This window comes from Lytechinus pictus, chromosome 17, assembly GCF_037042905.1.
Source record: "Lytechinus pictus isolate F3 Inbred chromosome 17, Lp3.0, whole genome shotgun sequence".
NCBI lineage: Eukaryota > Metazoa > Echinodermata > Echinoidea > Temnopleuroida > Toxopneustidae > Lytechinus > Lytechinus pictus.
The window spans coordinates 19,771,283-19,793,721 of NC_087261.1; the positions used below are offsets into that span (position 1 = coordinate 19,771,283).

General features: G+C 38.5%; 1 protein-coding gene across 1 annotated transcript in view; it reads left to right on the plus strand.

Moving 5' to 3' along the window:
* The window catches only part of LOC129280153 (EGF-like repeat and discoidin I-like domain-containing protein 3), a 49,420-nt gene extending 37,079 nt beyond the window's left edge, over positions 1-12,341 (plus strand). The window contains exons 5-8 of the mRNA XM_064112586.1: positions 7,039-7,119; positions 10,086-10,318; positions 11,272-11,370; positions 12,156-12,341. Coding sequence (XP_063968656.1) covers positions 7,039-7,119; positions 10,086-10,318; positions 11,272-11,370; positions 12,156-12,341 — 599 coding nt within the window. The remainder of the gene's footprint in view (positions 1-7,038; positions 7,120-10,085; positions 10,319-11,271; positions 11,371-12,155) is intronic.
* Positions 12,342-22,439: the final 10,098 nt, after the last annotated feature.

Consider the following 22,439-nt stretch of genomic DNA (forward strand, 5'->3'; position numbering starts at 1 on the left):
CAATACGATTTTAGTCAGTATTCCACTCGTTTATCTTAATAAAATGCATTTAGTGCTCACTCTTGTGATTTTTTTGTCCCCATTCATATTGTACATAATAGTGTTAGGGCTTTTGGCGGCCATTTTGAATATCAAAGTACAATGATTTATCACATACATGACATAAAAAAATGAAATATATCTTTAGCAATCATGTTTGCAGACATTACTTCACTCATAGATCATTATTACTAGCAATTTAGTGCTCACTTTTGTGAAAACTAATTTTCCCCATTCATATTGTACAGGGGTCTAAGTCGGCCATTTTGAATATCAAGAAAATAAATATTTTGTCAAAAATCATTTTTTTCAGATAGTATTTCATTCCGGGAGCAAATTGCATGTACTCTATAGCCAATGTGTGGACAATTTTATGATTTTCATGGGTAATTTGAATATTTTGGCGGCCATATTGGATTTTGCCAATTTGCAGAAAATGCTCAAGGTTACATAAGTGGCATCATTCGGATTCGGAATCAGCACCCTCGAATTGACAAGAAACCATAAAAAAACATTGTATATCTAAAAAAACAAGGTTCGACTCCTTCTATCCTGGACTATATACAATATTGGCCGTGCCCGCACTTATCCTCGGGTACCCTAGGGTACGTACATTGCATTATGTTTACATGTGCATGTACTTTGGTTATGTTGTGATAGACCATTATATTTTTAAACTAGCGTGATCAGAATCTATTCTAGATTTTTTTTTTTTTTAGATGTTATGTGTTTTCTTTTCTTTCATTTTTTCATTTCTGTTTTCCCTTTTAATTCTTTTCCCTTATTCCCTCTTTCCTTTCTTCCTTGCTTCATGTTTTCTTCTGTCTTTGTTTCTTTCAAATAATGAAGGAATTCTTTTTCTTTCTTTCTTTCTCTTTTCCTCCATTTTTCTTACTTTTCTCTTTTTTCTCCTTATGTTTTTGCTTTCACACATTTATTCATCTTTCCTTCCTTTATATTAATTCTTTCTTTCTTTATTCATTTCAAGTAATGACGGAAACTGTTATCTGTCTTTTATTCTTTCTTTCATCCTTTTATTCAAACTTTTTTCCTTTTAATTTTTCCTTATTTTTTTCTTTCCTCTCAATTCATTTCTTGTTTCCTCATTTTTTTCTCTTTTGTTTCTTCCGCTCACCCTCCCTTCCCCTTTCTTAATATATTTTGTTAACAAGTCTAACATTGTGTAGCCTTTTTGTTGATTTTTTGGCCTGGCTCGGTCGATCCGATTGTACATAGTGCTTTGTCGATTGTCCCGTATTTAATTTTGTGAAATCTGGTCACCCTTGCTGGAACATCGAATTTATTGTTTTTCATTTACCGCAATGAATCTAATTAATTAATCTAATTTGATGCATTATGTAAACTTATTTTCCTTACGCCTTACGTGGGAGGCATACATGTATCATAAAAACTTGTAAAAAAAAATAGGACACAATTGTGATTTAATGTCATGGAGATCAATTCTTTATCTTTTGTGATAAGTTTTTTTTTCTCTCCAAACGTACCCATTCCTCTCCCTTCAGCGTGAACTTTACACCTAATCCCATCTTCTTATTATGAACAGTGTAAGAACTAGAAAACATTTGAAATATTTTTCCTTGAGTTTTAACGGGGTGCACAGGGTGGAATCAGGAAAGAAGAAAGAAAGGCATATCAACAACAAAAAATAATTAAAATAGACAAAAGACATTAATAAGCAGACATGATTTTTTTTTGTAAATCAAAATTGACAAGTTATTAACAGAGTGAATGTTAACAAACATTAATGACAAACTTAAAATAAAACAGAATTATGAATATCAAGGGCATTTGCGAATTCTCATTATGTTAAAACAAACGTGCGGTCAATATTGGGATCGTCAATTCGTTGACATGGTTGATAAAACCCTAATAAAGGGAATGAAAGGTACGTGAAAACGAGTAGACGTGCAAAAAGCGAACACCAGCAAAACTGGTTGTGCTCATCGATTTGTTATTTGGTTCTTTTGTTATTGTCAACAGTCTGGTAGAGTCTTGCTCCCCGCCCACACCTTTGATCTCCTTTGATCACATCCGCTTCCCAATTTATGACAGGATGTTCGTAGAAATGGGGGGGGGGGTTAATTTGTTGATGCGTTAACAACAATAAATGAGGATGTTCTTTTCATTTCGGTTCAAATCGGGTCTCTAAAACCCTCACCCTATAAAAAGTATAAATTTACCTAAATGGAACAGATTTATCTTTTTGCTAAAACATCTGATTACATTACCTGCACTCTATTGCGGTTTTTAAGTTACATTGGTAGATATTCGAATTGGGAAGAGATGAAAGTGGTGGAAATAATAAATGAGAAGAAGGAAGAAATATACTTTGTTATATGAATTGGAAATGATATAACCAAGTCGCAACTTGGTATAATACAGAATTCAGTGTTATATGGCAGCTAAAAATAATAATACATGGCATTTGTAAAGCGCACTTTCCATCTTGATTGGATGCTCAATGCGCTTCAGAGCAAAGCAACCAAAGCTATTTACATAATGTAACTATTTAAAAAAATTCTAGCGCATTTGGCTTCAATGTTTAAACACATACCCTAGTAAAAGTATGTTTTCGAAAGCTACTATGAAGTAGTGTGTGGAATGGGTACTTAAAGGACAAGTCCACCCCAACAAAAAGTTGATTTGAATAAAAAGAGAAAAATCCAACAAGCAAAACACAGAAAATTTCATCAAAATCGGATGTAAAATAAGAAAGTTATGACATTTTAAAGTTTTGCTTAATTTCACAAAACAGTTATATGCACATCCTGGCTGGTATGCAAATGAGGAGACTGATGATGTCATCCACTCACTATTTCTTTTGTATTTTATTAATTAAAATATGAAATATTCTCATTTTCTCCTCATTGTCAAGTGATACAACAATTGATTCCTCCCTGAACATGTGGAATTAGCATTGTTTAATACTATATGGTTCAGTCAAGTTGGTCTTTATTGTCAAATCTATAAAAAATGAAATATTGTATAATTCAAACAATAAAAAACAAAAGAAATAGTGAGTGAGTGACATCATCGACTCTCTCATTTGGACGTGACTGGCTCGTTCATATAACTATTTTGTTAAAAATAAGCGAAACTTTGAAATGTCATAACTTTCTTATTTTACATCCGATTTTGATGAAATTTTCAGCACTATGCTAGTTTAATTTTTCTCTATTTATTCAAGTCAGCATTTTCTTGGGGTGGACTTGACCTTTAACGAGTTAATTATCACTTGCCGACAAAGCAAGAATGGAGCAGCTATACAAACCATTCTTTTCTTTTCTTAAGAGTTTTGGTGGGTGCTCACGCAAACGCTAACTATCAAACCTAACAATTCTTTTGGGGGAACAAAGGAGTCGGTCAAGCCAAGTTAAAGAATGAAAGCCCCGTCCCGGTTCACCTTTATATAGTCGAAAATCCTTTTAATCATCACGCGTGAGCATTACTGAGTAAAACAAGTTTTATAACTAAGTACTGCAGAACTATATGGTATCCATATTATTATGAAACAATAAGCCCCCTCTATTTTCTCTTTCTCCCCTTTCCCCTTCGTTTCTTCGCTCCCTTCTGCTTCTCTCACTTTTTCTATTTCCTTCTCATTTTCCCTCCATCCCTTCCTATTTGCCTTTTTCTTTCATTTTTCTTTCTTCTTTCTTGAATGAGCGGATGTTAATTCGGGACAAGTTTTTAATTGATGCAACGAGAGCAGGAAATTGTGAGCATGGTGAGAGAAAATAATTACAAGATTGAGCGCAAGAATGTTCAATACTTGTCATCAGCGTAAAAATGGGCATATGCGAGTTACTAACGTATTTTCTGACATGAAAATCTGGACAAATTCCCAAATTTTTCTTCCCACTTTCTCTCTTTTCCTCTACTTTTTCTTAAGTCCCACTTCTATTGTCCCCTGTACTTCTTACCTTTTCCTGCGCCCTTCCTTCTCTTCCCTTTTTCGCTTTTTTACTCCATTTTATTATGTCTCCCTTCTTCATTTTATTTAATTTCCCCCTCCTTATCATTCTCTCTTTCTCATTCTGTCCTTCCTTTTCTTCCTTTGTCTCTTCTTCTCCCCTTCGATTTTCAATCTATTTTCCTTTTCTCCTTCTCCCTCTTTTCTTTCTGCCTCACCTTCCCTTTTTTATCCCCTCTGTTTCTCTTTCTTCCCTTTCCCCTTCTCTCACTTTTTCTATTTCTCTTAACTCTTTCCTTCTCGTCTTCAATCCATCCCTTCATTTTCGCCTTTTCTTTCATTTTTGCTTTCTTCTTCTCCCTTTTATCTGCATCTCGTTGATCCGCGCCTGAAAGGCATGTCAGGGTATATAAAAAAGGATGACCATGTAGGGAAAGAATAGAGTAAATAGTTCTAGGACGACCTCTGGAATGTAGGGTCAACATCGACAAATACCTGCTCCTTCGTCAGAAACTCATTTACGATCACGACTAACCATGTCAGTGAATGAAATAACGGACAACCCAAAATTTGTAATTTTCATAACATATTTTATCCACGATAAATTATCGAAAACTTATGCTTGATATGAGATAAAAATCACATGCAGTCTTGAACGAATGTGTCAAATCAGACCTCCTCTTTCGACCAAGAATGCACGGCTGAACATCCTAGGGAAACACCCTAGGATAGACGCGGGCACTATCCTCGGGCGCTCCCCTAGGGCACTCATGTCCTAGGGGAGCGGACGCGGGCGTCTTCCCTCGTCCGCTCCCCTCAAATGTCCGCTACGGGCTACCGCGTTCGCCCTAGGGGGCACTGTGACGTTTCCCGCGGCCGGCACTGTACATTATTGATATCAACGTGTGCACGTAAATGTTGGTGTTTGCAGCATTACTGGGTAAAACAAGTTTCATAACTAAGTACTGCAGAACTATAGGGTATCCATATTACAAATGAAACAATAAGCCCCCTCTGTTTTCTCTTTCTCCCCTTTCCCCTTCTTTTCTTCGCTCCCTTCTCCTTCTCTCACTTTTTCTATTTTCCTTCTCATTTTCCTTCGATCCCTTCCTTTTTGCCTTTTTCTTTCATTTTTCTTTCTTCTTTCTTGAATGAGTGGATGTTAATTCGGGACAAGTTTTTAATTGATGCAACGAGAGCAGGAAATTGTGAGCATGGTGAGAGAAAATAATTACAAGATTGAGCGCAAGAATGTTCAATACTTGTCATCAGCGTAAAAATTGGCAGATGCAAGTTACTAAAGTATTTTCTGACATGAAAAACTGGACAATATCCCAAAATTTTCTTCCCGCTTTCTCTCTTTTCCTCTACTTCCCACTTCTTTTGTCCCATGTACTTCTTACCTTTTCCTGCACCCTTCCTTCTCTTCCCTCCTCCGTTTATTTACTCCATTTTATTATGTCTCCCTTCTTCATTCTGTCCTTCTTCCTTTTCTTCCTCTGTCTCTTCTTCTCCCCTTCGATTTTCAATCTATTTTCCTTTTCTCCTTTTCCCTCTTTTCTTTCTTTCTCACCATCCCTTCTGTTTTCTTCTCCATTTCACCTTTTCCTTATTTCTTTTCTTTACCCCCTCTCTCTCTTTCTCCTCTTCGCCCCCCCCCCCCCCCCCATCACCTTTTTTTCTTCTCTTTCTCCCCTTTTTCCCCTTCTCTCACTTTTTCTATTTCTCTTATCTCTTTCCTTCTCATCTCCCTTTTCGCATTTTCTTTCATTTTTGCTTTCTTCTTCTCCCTTTTATCTGCATCTCGTAGATCCGCGCCTGAAAGGCATGTCAGGGTATATAAAAAAAGGATGACCATGCAGGGAAAGAAGAGTAAATAGTTCTAGGACGACCTCCGGAATGTAGGGTCAACATCGACAAATACCTGCTCCTTTGTCAGAAACTCATTTACGATCACGACTAACCATGTCAGTGAATGAAATAACGGACACCACGGGAAGAATATTCATAGGAAAAAGACCCTTTACGCTGGTGCCAGTGTGTAATCGAACACAATAAGTCATTCGATGAAAAAGCCTAAAATCCCAGTTATCAACCCAAAACTTTGTAATTTTCTTAACAGATTTTATCCACGATAAATGATCAAAAACTTATGCTTGATATGAGATAAAAATCACATGCAGTCTTGAACGAATGTGTCAAATCAGACCTCCTATTTCGACCAAGAATGCACGGCCGAACATCCTAGGGAAACACCCAAGGATAGACGCCCGGCGCTCCCCTAGGGCACTCATGTCCTAGGGGAGTGGACGCGGGCGTCTTCCCTCGTCCGCTCCCCTCAAATGTCCGCTACGGGCTACCTCGTTCGCCCTAGCGGGCACTGTGACGTTTCCCACGGCCGGCACTGTAGATGGACAATCATATGCATACACTTTGTCAATCAGCCATATCAAAATAAAAAAAATAGCAATGGGTTGGATCGAATGAATTTCTATTGCCTGCCACTACTGATTAGGCCCGTGTAGCCGCAAGTGTTGTATTAACTCGCATGTAATTCCGTCGCCTCCTGCTATTACCGGGCAGGTTTACCAGACATAATGATATTAGCGAGTTTTTGATTTGCACGTCGACTAGTGGACTGCGACAAAAGTGCGTCATAATAGTCTGCTTTAGGGTATACAGAACGCTTGAGTAAATCACCACGTGGCTTCAATCAATGGGCAAGGATTTGATTGCTCGTTTACTTCATATCGAACGAGCGTGATCTGAGCGTAATCCACGTTCGTCATCATTAAGTTGACGTGTCAGGAATGGCTTGCACATGCTCAGTGTCTTCCAATCATGTGCTCGACTGACTTTGTATACCATCAACACAAAGCAGACTCTTATGACGTACTTTCGTCGCAATCCACTAGTCGACGTGCATATCGAAAACTCCCTATTATCATCGCTGGAGCATCAGTGTGATTAAAACAGAATGTGGTGTATTATCATGATTTGAATCGTGCATATTTTAATTCAATTTTTATGGGAGCTTTTGTTGCTATTCTTTACGCTTTTTGCAGCATGTCTTTCTAACCCGTGTCCGCCTGATGAAGTTTGCGAGGAAACGACGACTGGATTCAGCTGTCAGATCAACGAAACAGGTAACTGTGCTCATTGTTTATTCAGTAGCGGGGATGAGCAAGAAACATAAGACGAAGAGAAAGCACAGCAAGGAAAAAGATTAAAACAGATTAAAAAAAGAAAGGAAGAAAGGAAGGAAAATAAAATGAAAGAAAGAAAAGAAGGGAGGGAGGAAGGAATGAAGGAAGAAAGGGAGAAAGAAAGAAGGAAAGAAAGAAAGAAAAAAAGAAAGAAAGGAAGAAAGAAAGAAAAGAAGAGAGGAAGGAAGGAAGGGAGAAAGAAAGAAAGAAAGAAAGGAAGGGAGAAAGAAAGAAAGAAAGAAAGAAAGAAAGAAAGAAAGAAAGAAAGAAAGAAAGAAAGGAAAAGGGAAGGAAAGAAGGAATGGAGAGAGAAAGAAAGAAAGAAATGAAAGGAGAAAGGAAGGAGAGAGGAAAGAAAGAAAGAATATAATTATGTAAAACGTCAAGGGTAAAGTGAACGACAAATGGGCCTTGAGGGGTCACAGGTAACACCAAACAAAAGAGCATGGGGGACAGCATATGATTTGCTAAACTTCAATTAGAATGTTTTTACCGCCGTATATTATAAGGTCGACTATGACTGTAGTTTTCATCACATGGTAGACGTATTATATCATACTATATTTTACTATTCTAATATGTGATATTAGAGTATATTAAATAGATGTATCTTGTCAATAAAAAATAATCTAAAAGCTATGCGTGGGCATTGATGGGGTTTCACAATCGCTCTTGCGATCGTTTGCGATCATTTGGTTACAATATGTTGTACACAATCGCAACGGTTGTAAGCAGTCGCACCACCAATTGTGAAAGGGGCTTTAATTATTAACGTGGAGACATGTGCAATTTTTCTGTAAGTGACAGGGTATTATGCCAGGGCCCTGAAGAAAACAGGTTTTTCACTACTACATGGAGGTCAACTTCGTTCGGGGAATTTGAAAAGCAAAAAAGGGGGTTCACTGCAAAATTAATGCATTTTTCGTTACATTTTTTTTTCAATTTCTACACATCTTCCGGAATACCTGGGGGTGCTGCCTATGGAGAATAGGCCTAATACACGCAGCATACCCAAGGATTTTTTTTGCATCCCCGCTTCCTAAGGCCATGCTTTATGTATGCTCCTGTGACATTTTCGCCCGTCTCAATATCTCATAGGGCATAGGGTAGTTCGAATTCTAATAGAGTCTTTAGTTCAGAAAAAAATGTAACGATAAGGGGGTAAGGTTTTCGGTTTAACGTGCAGATTTGCATCGGGACAATTATTGCCGGAGCATGCGAAATTTCTTGAAACCCATCTGTTAACGACCACTAATACGCACGACATGGTTGGATGCCTACCCTGTCAGAACAAGTTCATATCTACCGATGATTGTGTACATTTTCCCATCCAAAGAACCTTTGTCCCCTTTACAGCGTAGACAGTAGGGAGTTGTCGCTCCGCGGAGCACAACGGATTCAAGTAAACAGTAAATATTTTGAAAAATGTCCACCAAATGACAAAGCACAGCTTGGAAGTCTTTGTCGAAGATAGGTGAACCGGAACAGCAGTTTCGGAGCTGACGAAAAAAATGCAAATATGTCGTTTGTCTAGAACCCAGAACGAAACTGTTTTTTTTTATTCTCTAACTTTCGACAAAGAATTCTTGGTTCTTATTTATTGACATGAAGAACATTTAACAATGCATTTTCTATGTTCGTGAACCATTCGTAAGTCGTGGAGCAAAACTGTCTAATATAGGATTTAAAGGGAAATCTTACCATGGTCTTATAATGATGTATTATAGAGAGGGTGAATAGAAGAAGAAAAAAAACCAAGAATTATGAAAGCTTACGAAAGTCTGACAAGATATAAGAAAGTTATAGATGTTTTAAAATTGAGTTCACAAAGACTACATGTATGTAAATTCGGTAAGTATCATAAATATTGAAAAGCAATAGGGACAACTTTCCCATTTCTCACAAGTATCCTCTGGGGTTTTGATTAAAAAAATATGAGACAGATAACATGTTGTTATATGGAACAGTTCTATGATCAAAGTTATTGCGCATTCTTTTCCATTCAGCATGTTCAGTCCGAGCTCCGACCGTTCACTTTTTGATCATTTCGATTCGAAAGGTATTGGATTTTCTTTTCACTTGTGCCATTGCACTTTTTCTCCCCTATTCTCTGGAATGAAAAGCATGTAGCTCAAATCCATGTGAAGAGGGCGGTACATGTACTGTGACGCCAGATGGATATCTCTGCGATTGTCCGGATGGATTCACCGGCGATGAATGTCAGAAAGGTATTTGTTTCCTTCTCCCGTCAGATTACTTAAATCTATTTATTTATTCAGTTATTCATATATCTATTTATTTATTTGTTTTCTGTATTTAAAAGTCTCTAAAATATACTGATTATCAATCATGTCTGTTTTGGGGTATTTTATTCTATCATTGATACATAAATGCTGACATGGGTATACACTGAGATGTATATTTTAGAATAAGAACAGATTTTGGAAGATCTCCGAGGACGGGCGTGGTGTAAGTGTGTGTATGTGTGTGAGGGAGAGATGGCGGTGTGTAAGTATGTGTGTGTGTATGTGTGTGAGAGAGAGGGCGGTGTGTAAGTGCGTGTGTGAATGCTTAAGCGTGTGTGCGTATTTCATAGGAGAATGGAATGATTCATTGGGGGAGGTGCTGTGATCAAATTATCCAAAGAGCCCGACTACAACATGGAAGTCCAGGGTTCGATTCTCACCGCTCGCCTTGAGCAAGGCTTTTTACATCTTCTTGCATCAAACAAGGCATTTTAATTCTTGCATCAAGTAAATTACAAATTTCATATACATTATTGATATCAACGTGTGCACGTAAATGTTGGTGTTTGCATGGCGTATTTGTTTACATTTTAGTTGAAAGCAAAAGTTCACCTTACGAACATTTCCATCATGTTTTTTTTTACTTATGCATACATAAAGACAGACACCTGAGGAATGTAAGTCTGCTAGGAGGCAGTGATGCCTCGGAAGGCAGAGTTGGGTTTACAGCAGACTTCGCCTTAAATGAAAATATGTATATGAGTAGGTATGCATGGCCAATGCAGTTATCACATAAAGTGTGCCGACATTTTGGATTCACTGGTGCCGCTGCGACGCTAAGTGGGAACATCTTCCATCGGTCTTACGCCGAGATGGAGGACCCTACAGTTGGGGTGATCCATTGTCCAACAGATAACACAAACCTGTCAGATTGTTGGTTCACCAAAGTATTTATGCGGAGCACCAGTCCAGAGTATCATGTAGCCGTGAAGTGTTGCACACGTGAGTTATGTATTTTTCTAAATTCATTTTCCGTTCACAAAATAAAAGCAAAGAAACGTCACCTAACAAAATAATAAACGAGACAAGCATAGAAATCATAATTATTCATAACAAAATGTAGGGAAAGATAAGCTGGAACTTGGCTAAGATTTAAGTGACTTCTCAAATGTAAGTTACAAAGAACAGACATGACAGAGGGGCTTGCTTGTTTGATTGTCATCATCCATTTTCTCATTTTCTTTTAGTAGCTTCTTAATGGATGGTATTTTATGGGTATTGAAATAAAAAGAAGGTTTTGATTGTGCTAAAAAATACCCCTCTACAATATATTATATTGCCTTTCAATTATTCTACGCCACCGAATTCAGTTATATTGGAAAGTATGATGTATTTTTTCCTTCGAATTAAAACTAATTGTGGATCACATGAAAGAAGGTGTCTTTCGTCTGTAAAAATATTTTATATTAGCCAAAATGGGAAAATATTTTGCCAAGTCTAATGTTGACATGACGCTTTTAAGTCGACTTCGCAAGATAGATCCTCTCGTCAGGTCGATGGCACTTTAATGCTTCGGTGATAACGGACCGTTTTCTTACCTTAATTCAAAGTAACATCTATAGACGGGAACTGTTCGCCTCCTGGTGTCGCCCTTGGGATCGAGTCTGGTGATATAGTCGTTGACGACATCACAACGTCATCATGTTCAGATGGGTCCGTAGGGTGCAGTGAAGGCGTGCGTCTTAACTCGATACTGGCATGGAAAGCAGCTCCAGACGATCAAACAAATGCATTTATCCAGGTGCATATTTTGATGTATCACATGATCACTGCTATAATCACACAGGGTGGAGCTAACGGATTGGTGACTTCGTTCAAGATTTCATACGGTCCTAAGGAAACTGAATTGACATTTTATGAAGATGCGGTTGATGGCATTGAAATGGTGAGTCAAGAAAATTTGATTTTTTTTCTTGTGATAATCCTGTGACTTTACCGATGTACATGTGTCGATGAAATAATTCAGATCTCTGAAAAGATAGCAAACGTCCTCATTCTAAATTCTGCCCTCCTCTCATCTCAATGATCCGGCACCATTGGGCTCAGCTTACCCGAGATTGTCCCGACTAGCTGTATCAGAACTCCGAACATGTAATCGAGTATGTGCAAACAATTTCCTCGTACCAGGTTGCAGAAGCAGTGCACAGCAGTCATAGCAAGTGCTGCAAACTGTTACAGGATTTGATTCAAGATTCCACATGGCTAAGCAGTCGCAAGTGTGCATGATATCTCAAAATCATGCCGCACGGGACCAGTCTTGCAACCTAGGTACTACTCTCATTATCGCAGCAAATATTTGGACGACATACCACTCTCTTCAAAAACATGCCCCATGATACGCGTCTTTCCCCAATGAGGTTATACAATAGTGCTCTTACCAATGAAGTTTTCCTTTTCTATTTTCGTAATATTCATGTGACCAAATGTAAAAGGATGTCAAGATCAGCTTTAAAACAGTTTCCGCTAGCAATAGTTTTCTGAGGAAGTCGCAAGTTTGATGCGCTCTCTGCTAATAACATGTTTAAAGTCGGTAGCTCGAACCGAAGAAAGTGGTTATTTCGCTTAGACCTACGGTTCGACAAGGCTCTAAACATGCATGTTCCCCCTCTTTACGTGCCAAGAATTAATATCATCTAATGCATATAACTCATTACTTCTATTCCTTTGAAGGTTTTTCCGGGAAATTACGATTCTCATACACCAGTTACAACTTCTTTTACCCCATATATCCTGGCCAAGTACTTTCGAATACACCCCAAATCAAGTGTGACTTCTGTAAGCATGCGATTTGAGCTCATAGGATATGGGCCACTGCCCGACGACATTGGTGAGTTAAAATTACCGTTCTACCGATAATCAATATCATCTAATGCATATAACTCATTACTTCTATTCCTTTGAAGGTTTTTCCAGGAAATTACGATTCTCATACACCAGTTACAACTTCTTTTACCCCATATATCCTGGCCAAGTGTTCCGTGTTCCCTTCGAATACACCCCAAATCAAGTGTGACTTCTGTAAGCATGCGATTTGAGATCATAGGATATGGGCCACTGCCCGACGACATTCGTGAGTTAAAATTACCGTTCTACCGTGTGTATAAAAAAGCAGGCACTCAAAAAAATTCCTGAATTCATACGAAGTATTATGAGAGTGATATTTTCACGTTTTGTTAATTTTTAGGGTCTACTTGATGAGATTGTATCACCAGTGGTATGAGTATTTCATGCATGACTGGGCATGAGCAACCTTTGTGGAATGTGTAAAAATTGACTTGCGCACAGAATACTCTCTGACACTGGAGGTTAAAAACGACAAGGCACTTTTATGCTATCACATGAAGTGTTTCATTCTTCTTTTCATGATTCTTTCATGTAGCGTATTGTTCTTTTGGTTATTTCAGATAAATTAATTATTCAACATAAATATATTATACATATGCAAATATTTACATTGAACTGGAAAAAGAATGAAATTATCTGAAAGTGCATTTGAGGCAAATAAAATAATTAAAAAGTTTCAGCTCCATTTCGAACTCAGTTTTGAAAGTTCTTTCTTAATCCCCCGCGTGTCATCCACGTCTTTCAATGCACAACGTCGCTCTCCTCATCATGCCGTCGACGGCGCGCCGAATGTTGGCCCTGTCCTGCCTGAGGGTGTCCACCTCTGTCATAATTCTCTGATGAAGCTCTTGCAGATTCGCTGGTGGAGTGGCGAATACCTTCGACTTGAGATGTCTCCCGAAGAAAAGGTCAAGTGGGGTCAGGTCGGATGATCTCACTGGTTCAGGACGATTTCACGTTCCCCAGCTCAGTCAGCGCTCTGTGACGACTCTCCTTCTGTGTGCTGGGGCACCATCCTGTGCCCACCAGACACGATGGAACTGTCTATTCCTAGCTCGAGGTGACCTTGTCATCTGCTCAATGACCGGAACAACGTCATCGTCAATCATTCTTAGATACTCATCTCCATTCAGGTTGTTCTCAAAGAAGAACTTACCGATGACGGCCCCAATACCATAGACACTCCACACAGTCACATTGCCTCTGTTGTCATTCACGTTGTAGGCAAAGTCTAGCGGTTGCTCTCCGCGGGTCGATATGCCCTGACGTTGTTGGTATAAACCCGTGCGTTCAAGGCAAACCTGCTTCATCTGCTATCAGCAGATCTTCTAGGACATGTAGGAAGTGCTGAAGACGGGCAGGAAGCCACTGGCAATATTCCTAAGAGTAGTTCTCGATCCAGTGGTAGCAGCTGCTGAAGCTTGATCATCTGATATAGATGAAACCACAGATCTAGGCGTGTGATCCTGTTGCGCGTTGAAGAAGAGAGTCTCAGTCCATTGCGCCGGCTTGATACTCCTCCTGCTGGATAATTCTGCAGGGCGTTGTGAAATGCCTGGATATTTGCAGGAGTCCTGCTCATTCTCCTCCCTGAATTTCCCCGGTTTTTGTTCTGGCTTGTTCCCATTTCTGCACATTTTTTTAAAAACATTTTTGTGCACGGTATCTCTTGAGGGGAATCGTTGGGGGTAAACCTCACGATATCGTTTAAGAGCAGCGGCAACACTGTTGGTACGATGATACTCCCTCACCAAGAAGGAGCTCTGCTGGGGTGAGAATTGTGGCCTATCCTTCTTAATACATGACTACCAAGTAACTTAAGCACTACGGTCATGACGGTATGAGCAAGCTGTGAAAGTGTCGGCATTGTCATTAAGATCTGAAAAATGAAGTGTGTTTTACTTAAAGGGAATTAACAATAACTATGTTAATTTATAAGTTCAACCTACATTGTCAAAGTCAAACAGGCCTTAAAGGGATGGTCTGGGCTGAAAATATTTATATCTACAAAAATAGAGTTAAATTCACAAAGCAAAATACTGAAAATTTCATCAAAATCGGATATACAAATAACGAAGTTATTGAGTTTAAAAGTTTATCGATATTTTGTGAAAAAAATTCATGTACACATTGTTATGACTATTCATGAGGTGGGCTGATGATGTCATTTCCCCACTTTCCTTTTTTTATGTTATTACATGAAATCATAATTGTTTCATTTTTTCATACATGTGTAAATGATGTGTCTCCATGATGAATAAAATTGCGGCAATAAATATCTAATGAACTTAATCAGTTGTCTATCCAATTGTTTTGGTTCTTGATAGAAAATTTTGAATAAACCTAATTTCATATAAATATAATAAAAAAAGAACAGTGGGGATATTACACCATCAGCCCACGTAATGAATATTCATAAAGACATGCCTAGAACTGTTTCACCAGAATAATGCAAATCTTTAAAAATCAATAACTTTGTAATTTTTCATCCGATTTTGATCAAATTTTCAGCATTTTGCTCTGTGAATTTTACTCTATTTATTGAGATATAATTATTTCCAACCTGGACCATACCTTGAAGGGCATGGGCAGCAATTATAATCCAATTACATTCCATTTTCATTCAAATTACATTCCCAATTTCATTTCAAGCTTTACTGAGTGAGAGGAGTCTCTGAATAGTCTGCAATTAACGTTGCAATAATTAAACCTTGGCAAGGCATGTAATCATCATAACAATAACCATACTGACATTGCGTTGCTCTGGCTATTACTGACTGTGGACTGTCATTGGAATGTAATTGAATATACCGTATTTAGGAATGCAGTTGCTGTCCGTCCCATGTGCTCCTGAAATTTTGTGGAATATCATCATGTTTGAATTATTGCTCTTCAGTATTTGCAAGATGACTTTCAAATTGAAAAAAAAACATTATTAATATTATCTCTTTCTTTTTTCGGGGGGGGGGGATCTGAATTAATGCTTCATTTTTGCCATTGTCACCAAATAAATTGATATAACTCTAGGTACTGTGAGCATGTTGAAGATTAAATACTTGTTTACATCGGTTCAGAGCTTATGCAGCACCACTCTGCGAAGGATTCAACTTTGACTATGAAAGAACACAATTCTGTACGCAAATGCATTTCTGGCCAAGTGTATAAAGGTGGGCTGTGCTCACTCACTCATTCATGAAATATTTTCAATAGCAACAGTGTCATCATAAAGGTTAGGTCCATTGTAAAATATCTATAGTAATAAAAAATAAAAAATTCTTGAAATTTTTGTGTATTATATATATTCTAAGTGCCTGCTTTTTTAAACACACGGGTATAGTATCATTGATCACTCATGGATTCTAGTGAGATGAAAAAAAAAGATAAAAATAAAGGTTTGAACGGAGACGGTGCCGCTGGGGGGGGGGGGTTTCTAGTAGTGGGTTTGACATAGTGAGAAAGCAGGGAAAAGATAATGAATTGGAGAGGTCTGGGTTGTGTATACTGTCTCTAGAATGACCTTATAATTGAATTATTAAGAAGGAAAAACGCGATGTAAGTTCTAGGTCATCCCCTCTCAAAATAACTTGGTGGTGCCCCTGATAAATTCTTTTAAAAATGTCTAGCACAATGTTTCGATTTTTTAGGGTTTCGCATACAATTCCATTTCCATGCGCCTCCTCGTAGACAGGGAATTCAGACTCCTTTCATGTTCGTCATAACCAGGAGTAGGCCTTTAAGGATTGTGTCAAGTTGGAAGGTGATTACTGGCCTCAATATTCAAGCCATTTGTTTATCCAAAATAGAATAAAGTGTTTTTTTAAGTCTTAGAACGACCGTTACTGGTTATGTCAGTAATTTTGGATTGATCAAATTAATGTCAATTGTCTATGATCTTGAGCAAATGTTGAATCCTTAACATTAATCTCATCTGGAATGTTATCATAAGACCTCAATAGTTCCTTAGGTGATTTGACCTCGGAACCAATTGACATTGCATTCAGTATTCAGAACAATTATGCCTACCTGGTGCCCGTTTCATAAAGCTGTTCGTAAAGGCCTGGTCACACCGCCCGAGCGTTGTTGGAGCGGTCGTGGAGCGGTAGGGAGAGAGGGTCGAATTTCGCTCACAAATTTGGGGAAAAATCGAAAACAAAAGTCGAAAAAAAAAATCGATAATGGTGAACGGTAGCGGGCGGTGATGATTTTTTTCTCTCCGCTCCACGACCGCTCGAACAACGCTCGGGCAGTGTGACCAGGCCTTTAGTTAAGAGCGACTTTAAGAACGACTGGTGATCCTTTCTTATGCGCTAAACCATCGTCAATGAACATTTTGGTGCATACCATTCACCACGAGAAAAGGTCACCTGTCGTTCTTAAAAGCGCTCTTAGTACGAACAGCTCTATAAAACACCCACCTGGTTTTTACCTCAGATGGAGATCACGAACAGGATAACTCGTGCCTGCAGGATAGAGGGGTGCCTTTGTGGATGGAGAACAGGGACGTTCCCGATGAATCGCTGGCAGCATCCACCTACGGTCAAAGTAACCACGCTCCCTGGCTGGCCAGGCTTAACCTTGACACTGCGTACGGATGGATACCTACGCTAGAAGATGCAAATCCCTTTCTTGAGGTAAATGGTTTCTTTTATGACCTGTTTGAAGAACTGCCAAATAAAAGGGCATGTATATTTATGAAAATGTGAAGTATATTAGTGACTTAAAAAGAGGGAATGTAGCCTACCGTAAAATCCAGATTCAAGTTACAATATCTTCTGTTGTGATCTATCAACAGTGGGAATTACGCAGAAACGTCATACAGTATGTCTGAATGTAATCATGAGTGTTTCATACTACTAAATATTTGGGTTACAAATTTTTTGTAAGAGTCATTGAATTGAACAAGGTGCATCATTTTGTTTTCCTTCTGGCTGTGCTTACTGAAGCATGACATGGCTTACATTCCCGGAGGGGCCACTTCCATTGACGAATGGATACCATGCGCGACCACGGGATCTTGAAAAACACCCTAAACACGTATTTTCCATATTCTGAAAATGCACCCCTTAACAAGTATTGGCGTGTGAAACCCTACCCTTTACAAGTATTGGAAACAAATACTTTTGGCAAGTATTCCCAGAATTGAGCCCCTAAACAATACAGCGATGTATTTTCCATATTCTGAAAATGCACCCCTTAACAAGTATTGGAAACAAACGATACTCTTGGCAAGTATTCCCTGAAATGAACCCCTAAACAAGTACAGCGATATTTTATTGTTATGTCACGCGTCCGTCGGTCGTCGGTTTTACCTTTACACACCATTATTTTGGTTTAGTACGGCCCGACCTTCCACACCTCGCGCAAATCGGACTCTAAACACGTAGTGTTTGGGCAAAAAGGACATCCTTTGTAAAACATTTTGATTTTGTTTTAATCATCCACGCATATTTGACCCTAAACACGTATATTTTTCCGAGCGAAATAGATACCCTTTTTTCAATATTTTTGTGTTTTTGACACCTTTATCACGTTACTTACTCCCAACCTTTCGTTGGAGAACGCAAACGCTTATTTGCGACGATAGTTGATTTTGGAAGAGACTTTTGGGCCCGTCGTCATGGTCGTAAAACTCTGTCCTGCAATGCAAATTGTGTGACATGAGATTTTTTTTCGTTTCGCATCTGGAACAGAAACATTCAATCTGCGTTTCGTGTGCAAAATTATGGTTCCTACACTGTAAAAACTGTGGTGTTAAAACTGACACCAGTTGGTGTTAATAGAGGACCACACCCTGAGGTGTTAAAACTACACCCTATAGATTGAACATAACACAAAAGAGTGTAAATGTAACAACCAAATGTGTTGTAATAACACCTATGGGTGTAAAACTAACACCACTAATTTAACACCGGTGTAAAACAACTGGTGTGGTCCTATATGTACACCGGTTAACACCACAGTTTTTGCTGTGTACTATGGTAAAAGCGATATCCGATTTAGGACGACTTTCCAAAGCCACCGTAGTTCCTCCCAGAGCTCGAGAGGCCGCCCGGGGGGCCCATCCATTGAAGAGTGGATACCAGGCGCGACCACGCGTAAAAAGGGAAAGAGTGGGCAAGTATGTTACGTATAGGCCTATGTAACGTTATAAGGGTGTCAAAAACGATGTTTAAAATACTGAAAAGGAGGATATGTTTTCAATACTTGTAGGGTTTCACAAGCTAAATACTTGTTAAGAGATGCATTTTCATAATCTGGAAAAGCCTTGCTTCCCTTGTTTAGGGTGCTTTTCGAAACCGCATGGTCGTGCCTGGTATCCACTCATCAATGGAAGTGGTCCCCCGGGAATTCGAATCTAATCCCCCATTTCTGGGGAAAGTAAAACATAATGCCCATTACATTGTGTGCTTGAGGCATATCGTTTGTGTAGGAGTAAACAAAAGAAAAACCCGCAAATTCGGCTGGTACGCATGCGAAATGGTTTCGGCTGGAGAGGTGATTTGACCCATGGAATCAATTGCAAGAGATCCACCAATAATCCACATAAAATGCAATATCGATTCGATGGACTGTGAATATTTAAGAGGCAGAGGCGTCGATCCTGGGGGGGGGGGGGCAGGGGGGCAATCGCTCCACCAATGAAGATAATATAAGATAAGATTGATTTTATTTATACACGGTTAAAAAGCCCAAACAGTTCACAGACTGATTTCCATTGGGGCCGTGTGGAACATAATATACAATTGACATAGTAAACATTTTAAAACCAGTGTTTAACGTACAATATATATAAAAATAATATTTTAACCTAAACAGAAGCATCAATGAAATATTACAAAGGAATCATTGAAAGGTGAAGAGGAGGAGAGGAGAAGAAAAAAGGAAGAAGAAGGGAAAAGTGAGAAGGAGAAGAAAAGGACAACGGAGAAGATAACATAAGGAGAAAAGAAGAAGAAAATGATAATAAGAAGAAGGCGAAGAAATTATGTACCGTTCTCAAAAACATCAATAACATACAACATGAAATGTCTATCGGTAATTCGAAAATATTGGGGGGGGGGGCAAACATATCGTTTTGCCCCCCCCCCCCCCCAATAATTCCGCATGTGCAAAAAATAAAATAAGATTGTAATGTAACACAGAAATCAGCAAGCGAGATTGAGATACACAACTTGCTCTTTATCTAAAATCGTGCTCAAAATGTCCACTTTTCACATTGGAATATAAAAAAATTCAGCTCGCAGTTCGCGCTCGCATCATTTATGTAGCAAAACCCATACCTTTCATGATTAAATAGGTGAATAGAATGTCCCATTTTCAGCTCTAAACCTCAAAAGAACTCCCACTTCGATTTGCAATAATCTTTTGTCGGATATATATCTTGTTCTTTATTAAAAATGTCCATTCAACTCAATTTTTGTCAGATCGAAATATCAAAATTTTCAGCTCGCGCTTCGCGCTCGCATCTATTTTTAATTTTTAGATACCCATCTCAATCATTGGTACCAACAGAATATCAAGTTTCAGGTCAGAATATAAAGAAATTTCAGCTCGCGCTTCGCGCTCGGATTAATTTGTCGGTAAGATATGTGTCTCTATCTCATGAGTCATATATATATATATATATATATATATATATATATGCATATGTGTGTGTGTGTGTGTGTGTGTGTGTGTGTGTGTGTGTGAGTTTGTTTGTTTTGTATGATCGAGCGCCTTTGGAAAGTTGATTCATGATTTTGCCCCCCCCCCCCCAATCTGAAAAATGGATCAAAATAATGATACAAATGTGAATGGTAAAAACAAACAAGATTGATTACGATTAAATCATGCACCTTTAAACATGCATGTATAGAAGTATAAGGTAACCTAAAGGGGAATGAAACCTTTGGAACAAGTAGGCTTCTGTCGCAACAGGAAAATCAAAGAATAAGATCAAAGAAAGTTTGAGAAAAATCGGACAAATAATGAGAAAGTTATGAGCATTTGAATATTGCAATCCAGGCTAATGCTATGGAAATCCTCCCGTTGGCAATGCGACAAGGATGTGTGATGTCACATGTGAACAACTTTCCCTGTGATGGACTAAAAAATACCCCCAAATTGTCTCTTTTTGGCTTTGCTTATGGTGATACAATCACTTTATCCATGATGTATTCTTTAAAAATCTGTAATACATGCCCTCCTATAAAAAGACAAATGACATCACACATATTTGTTGCATTGCCAATGTGAGGATCTCCATAGCATTAGTGATAGCAATAATTAAATGCTCATAACTTTCTCATTATTTGTCCCATTTTTCTCAAACTTTCGTTGATCTGTTTCTTTGATTTTTATGTGTTCACGCAAGCTATCTTGTTCACAAGGTTTCATTCACCTTTAAGTTAAATTTAGGCTATTATGTTATATTCTGTATTTTGTGCTTGCAATCCTGATGAAGATCAGTTATGATTGAAAGCTATAGTAGTAGTAGTAGTAGTAGTAGTAGTAGTAGTAGTAGTAGAAGTAGTAGTAGTAGCAGTAGTAGTAGTAGTAGTAGTAGTAGTAGCAGCAGTAATAGTAGTAGCAGTAGTAGTAGTAGAAGACTAGAAGTAGTAGTAGTAGTAGTAGTAGTAGTAGTAGTAGAAGAAGAAGAAGTAGTAGTAGTAGTATAGTAGTAGAAATAGTAGTAGTAGTAGTAGTAGTAGTAGTAGTAGTAGTAGTAGTAGTGGTGGTGGTAGTAAGAGTAGTAGTAGTAGTAGTAGTAGTAGTAGTAGTAGTAGTAGTGGTAGTATAGAAGTGGTAGTAGCAGCAGTAGCAGTAGAGGAAGTAGTAGTAGTAGTAGTAGTAGTAGTAGTAGTAGTAGTAGTAGTAGAAGAAGTAGTAGTAGTAGTAGTAGTAGTAGTAGTAGTAGTAGTAGTAGTAGTAGTAGTAGAAGAAGTAGTAGTAGTAGTAGTAGTAGTAGTAGTAGTAGTAGTAGTAGTAGTAGTAGTAGTAGTAAAAGTAGAAGGAGGGGAGGAGAAGACTGGGTAAGCAGACAGCCAAAAACAGATGAGAAAGTGATAAGAAATTGAGAGAAGGGAAATTTTAATAGGATGACATACAAGCCGACATTTGGAAGGTGGGTTTGTAGACCAAGTCAACTTGCGTATAATGGGGGAGCGAACATTTTGAGGAATTATTATATTAATACAAGAAAGAGATGTCTGCATTGAAGTGTAAATTAGATTATCATTTTTATCAATCTAATATAACCCAAGACTCTCCGTAATCACCATACCAACTTAGAATGTTGTACAGTTCAGTTTAACTGTAATTCGTCGGTAAGGGCAAATACAAAGTGGCAATTCGAGAAAACACTAAACTGATTATTTATCTGATCGTACAGAGATTTCAGCCGTAATAAATTCGAATTTCTAGTATGCATATCAGATTCAAAATTTATTTTTTCATAAATCTCGTTTTCAAAGTCATTTAACCGCGTTATATAAATACCTGGTCCCACTGGCCGACGGGTACATAACGTATTCATGGAGGACACAGCGGATGAGCAAAATTTCGCGGGTGGCTCCATCCGTTTTCATCAGCTCCAGAAAATGACAAAATTAGCAACAACAACAAAAATTGCAAAACAAAACAGACGTGAGTTGTATGTAGCGCGGATGTTAAACGGTTGTCCATCGCAAACCTTGCGGATGAAAATGGATGGAAATGGATGACAGCTCCGAAGTGGTAAGCGGGGGTTTTATTTACGACATGCGTACGCTTATATCCATTTTATTTCCGTGCTACTAACGATGTATAGACGTTCCATGTACCATGTCTTTCCTCCCTCTTTCTGCTGTTCAGCTTCAGTGGATTTGAGTAGCGAGGATGTCCAGAGGATCATGGGCGGAAATCCCAGGGGGGGACAGGGGGACGCGCCCCCCTACTCAAAATAGTAGGGGGGCACAATATCAAATGTCCCCCTACTATTTTTGCTCTTTTGTGATGAAAAGAAATACATCAATCAATAAAAATCGCGGGCTTACATTCAGCTTCTCGCATTGCATTTTGAGATTCTGTGTGTGGTAGAGTTTGGAGGGGTGCATGAATCGGAATATTCTAAATGTTGCTATCAATCTTTCA